The sequence below is a fragment of the Pygoscelis adeliae genome, unplaced genomic scaffold (genome assembly GCF_000699105.1).
Source record: "Pygoscelis adeliae isolate BGI_AS28 unplaced genomic scaffold, ASM69910v1 Scaffold50, whole genome shotgun sequence".
Lineage (NCBI taxonomy): Eukaryota > Metazoa > Chordata > Aves > Sphenisciformes > Spheniscidae > Pygoscelis > Pygoscelis adeliae.
Window position 1 is genome coordinate 873,628 of NW_008823963.1, and position 4,830 is coordinate 878,457.

A 4,830-nucleotide genomic window follows, 5' to 3' on the forward strand; every position below is an offset into this window, starting at 1 on the left:
GGCCGCACCTCGAATACTGTGTTCAGTTTTGGGCCCCTCACTGCAAGAAAGACATTGAGGTGCTGGAGCGTGTCCAGAGAAGGGCAACGAGGCTGGTGAGGGGTCTGGAGCACAAGTCTGATGAGGAGCGGCTGAGGGAACTGGGGCTGTTTCGCCTGGAGAAAAGGAGGCTGAGGGGAGACCTCATCGCTCTCTACAACTACCTGAAAGGAGGTTGTAGCGAGGTGGGTGTCGGTCTCTTCTCCCAAGTAACAAGCGATAGGAGGAGAGGAAATGGCCTCAAGTTGCACCAGGGGAGGTTTAGATTGGATAGTAGGAAAGATTTCTTCACTGAAAGGGTTGTCAAGCATTGGAACAGGCTGCCCAGGGAAGTGGTTGAGTCACCACCCCTGGAGGTATTTAAAAAACGTAGATGTGGTGCTTAGGGACATGGTTTGGTGGTGGACTTGGCAGTGCTAGGTTAACGGTTGGTCTTGATGATCTTAAAGGTCTCTTCCAACCTAAATGATTCTATGATTCTCACAGTTCAGCAAAAACATGAGGAAAGGTAAAAACCTCCAAAGGAGCAACGTCTTCCTCACACTCTGCAGGATATATTTTGGCTGTATTTATAAATGAGACACATCTCTCCTTTTAATTTTTCCTAATACCCTTTCTTGGTAAATCATCAAAAGGGCTCAGTTTTCCCAAGTAAGTGCTTGTAGAAGCTATTAAAATAAACTAAAACAGTATGCAAGCGAAGGTATAATAATGCACTGTAATTTAAGCAGTAGATGTATATAAGCACCAGGACATTTTTTAATATGTGGACACATCCTGGGATTTCTCAGGTACTGAGATACACTTGTTACAACCTCCCTGCACAGAACAGTCTGATTTGTCTTGCAGACATGCAACTATCTTGCAGTTTGAGAACAGAGCTGTGCTATGTCTGCTTCCTTGTCCTCCAGCCCATCTCAGCCTATTCCAATGTTAAAACTGTTAGCTTCTTTTCATTCTAACATAGTACTTCACAACACATTGTGAGGTGTCGGCTTTTTTTCTTCTTTATTCCATTTTGATTACAGTGAGGAACATAGTGAGGAAGATAGTGTTATCCAATTACATTTGCATGTTTATTTTGCCTCAAAATATCCCCTTGATTTTCACATTTTTATTTTTTCTTCCAACTTTTTCACAGGAAAAAGTGATTCATACTCCACATGCTTCCACAGAATGTGGAAAGAAAATAAATCAGAGACTACTGCTGTTTTAGACATTTAAATGCTCAACGCCTTCCGAGTACCTGCATGTGTAAGATTCTGACAGTTGTTTATAGTAGAGAGGCCTGCATGGTTCCTTAGGACCTTGCAGTAAAGGAAGGGATCTATAAACATTTTCCACTCTGTTGAACTTCCATTTAGAAAAAATCGGGTAGTTTAATGGGTTAATAAGCAAATTGCTTTCAGATTTGAATACACCACAAAAGCCAGGGGCATTTCAGGACTGGTTATTGTAAGTGTATGAGCTCAACTGAAAGTGGCATAATGGGGAGAGGAGTAAAAAAAATGCTACGAGCACTATATGTCTGCATTAGGAAAAAAAGTGATCTGAATTAATACATAGGTGATAGGAGTGGTAAGTTCATAAGAGATGACAAGACCCAAGGAATTTGAGGCAGACTTTTTTGAATTGATAGGCTTGGAGGGGACCTCACAAAAACAGTCTCCTCTGGGGTCTCTGGAGCCTGGACTGCCTGCAGAGTGATACTGCAGAAGTTACGCAAAGCTCTTGGAGCCTGGTGAAGGCTGTGGAACAAGAAATACACTTGGTATCAGCTTAATCAGCTCCTTTTCTTCTGCCCTCTCCAGCCGTCAAAGTCAGCCTCATAGGGTCTATGGCTGGGATGCCATATGCACAATGACTATCTGAATATTTTTGTGGTAGCTTCTTTCCAGTCTAATTTACAGCTGCTAACATGTTTAGAGAAGCATTTTTAATGGATTGCAGGCCTGAAACCTGTCTGTTTGAAGAGCGCTGATGGATGTCCATTTGCCCTGGAGATTACTTTGACTGAACCCACTGGATGACTACAAGAAGGAGAACAAATGTAATAGCTCTGCTGGGTCAGGCTGAAGCCCATCTTCCCTAGTATCCAGCCTCCAACAACGGCCAAGAGACGATGCCTTTGGAAGAGTATATGAATAAGTAAGAAAAACATCTACTGACTTTTCTCCAGAGTACTGTCCTAGCTTCTGGTGATCTGCATGTCAGAAAATGCACAAAGTTGACATCCAAGTTCACAGCTCAGTTAAATTTTTGTTTCATAAATTTGTGTGTTGACCCAAATAAATTACAGCATTCATGAAATCCCATGGAATAAAATTCTATAGCCAGCTTGCGCACTGTGTGAAGGAGGCCTTTCTTCCCTTTTGAGCAAAACATCCAGCCAGTGTCGCAAAAAATGCAATGTGGGTCAGAGGACCCCCACCGGTAACTAAGTTAAGGAGCATGCTCATCTGCTGAGGTCCTCAGGATGGAAACACTTCCCATCTTCTCTGAAGAGCACTTTCACATATACTCAGCTGCTCTATTTTCTCATGCAGTCAGTCTGCACCCAGCCCAAATACAAGGTAGGTTGTGGAAATGAGGTATCTTCCTCATTCTCTGTGTCTTACTGCCACGTCTGGTGCTAACACTGCCACTGAACTGCACTAGCAGTAGAGAAGGCAGAGGTAATAGGCAATACAGTAGGTTATACATCCTATACATATATATCCTCTCTTCTGGGGATGGGAGAATTGCCTCTTATACAGTGGTAAATACAGTAATCACAGGCTGAACACATCCAAAAGACTACAGGGCAAGTCCCCTTATCTTGCTGTTCCCTGTGGGAGGAAATGGGGAGAAAACCAAGACTTGGAATATTGTGTAGGGAGCAGTGGTTCTGCAAAGGGCTGCAATTTTCTCTTTCTTCACTGTTCTGCTGTTTGAATAGGCTGAGTGAGCGAGATGTGTGGGTGGCTGGGCTAAGGGTGCATGTAAATGCACCATGCAAATAAGCTGCATCAGCTGAATGGGCTTGTGCAGCTACTCCACAGGAGAAGTATACCCAAGCAATACAGGAGAGAGGAGAATAAAAGCCAGAATAAGGTGAACATTTATTTCCTAAATAATGCATAGCTGAGCTTTTTTCCTCCTTTAAACCAGTATTTAATAAATTATTTCTTAAAACATATTGCTTAAAGGAATCTGGTAAGTTGAATTTTCTGAGAAGGTAGCATGTTTAAACTCACCACAGATCTGAGAACAAACACGAGCTCAAACTCAAGCTGAAAGCATCCTTACAATGCGCAACTGGCACTCCTGAGCACAACTTGCCACTTCTCCTTTATTTGTGCTGGCTATCCAAAGGCAGCTTCGTCAAGCTGACATATGGGAAGTGCCTATTTCACCCTTTCATGGGAGTGCTTTTCAGTGAACAAGCAACATTACCTGCATGCCTTCTTGACCAGAGATCCCCACACCAACATCTGCCACTTGGATCATGCTGACATCATTAGCACCATCACCTAAAGATGACAAGATACAGTTTTGCTGTCACTAGTAGACCAGGAACAGTTAGCAGCAGCAAAGCAAAGGAAAACCAGTTGTTACTGAGTGTTGGCTGAGTATAGTAAGGGAGATGTGAGGTAGGAAAGGATCCATCTTTGGAATATAAGGTTCAAAGCTTGGCAAAGCTGCCAAGACATTCTGATCTTTGTAGACTTTTTTAATCATCGAAAAGTAAAAGTAAAACAAATCCCTCTCCTTTTAGTAAGATCTAAAGTCAAGTATCTGGCCTGAACTGCACAAATCCTAAAACACCGGAAGGCTGAGAATGAGCTTCTCAGTACTTCTGCTTCCTGATTAACTGTCTGCCTGCAATCAGGTATGACTAAGAATGAAATGTGCAGGGAGGCCTAAAGACAATGAGAATGTCTACACGGTAAAAAATACAATAAAGTTAAAAAGTATATGTGGGTTGACCAATCTGAGATTAACACACCCATCACAGGTAGATTTAACTGCAATGGTTGCACAGTCACCATCCCTTGCTCTGCTTCCAATCATGATACTACAAGTGGTAGGTGCCATAGAAAGGATACCAGAATGGGACATGTATCTACTTCTTAACCTCTTAAATTTACAGCCAGTGTGCTAGTGGAAAATGAAACTGTATTAGCGGATGACAAGACACTTGGTTTTAAACTTCAGTGGCTGAGGCATACATTCACATCTCATTCCAGTTTCCCTGCTGTTGGCACATACAAGAGTGGTATCTGCTCACCTGACAAAGCTCATATCTTTGTGACTGTGCGACAAAACCCCAAGTTAGCTCATGTTGGATAAAAGGGAGGAGGTATACAGCTAGGCTTTTAAGCCAGAGCAGGAGCTTGAGTTCAACTCACAGGCTCAAGATGCTCAGAAAGAATGAAAACACAAGCTACCCAGCCTCCACTAGTGTTTTTAAGCATTCTGGATAATTCAAGTTAACCAGCCAGACATTTTTGACAACATATGCAAATGATTATGTCCACAGTCAGTCAGCCAAAGATGTAAATTCAGTACGAGGAAGGCATATTGGAGCTAGATATAATGTAGTGAGCATGAGGATTATTATAATCAGCACACATTTGGTGATGTGGATGTCACAGGAGTCTGGCAATTATTATATGTACTTAGGGTTTCTCATGGGTAGGTCCAACCCACATGTGTTGCTGCTATGATTAACCAAGACTGGTAGATGAAAGCTAGTGTGTTTGTGACAATATACGCTGCAATCATATCTTCTACGAGCCTAAACTTGAG

At 42.4% G+C, this 4,830-nt stretch overlaps 1 protein-coding gene across 1 annotated transcript in view; it reads right to left on the reverse strand.

Moving 5' to 3' along the window:
- ATP10A (ATPase, class V, type 10A) overlaps window positions 1-4,830 on the reverse strand; it is a 116,393-nt gene that overhangs the window by 10,722 nt on the left and 100,841 nt on the right. The window contains exon 15 of the mRNA XM_009323697.1: window positions 3,475-3,551. Within this exon, the coding sequence (XP_009321972.1) occupies window positions 3,475-3,551 (77 nt within the window). The remainder of the gene's footprint in view (window positions 1-3,474; window positions 3,552-4,830) is intronic.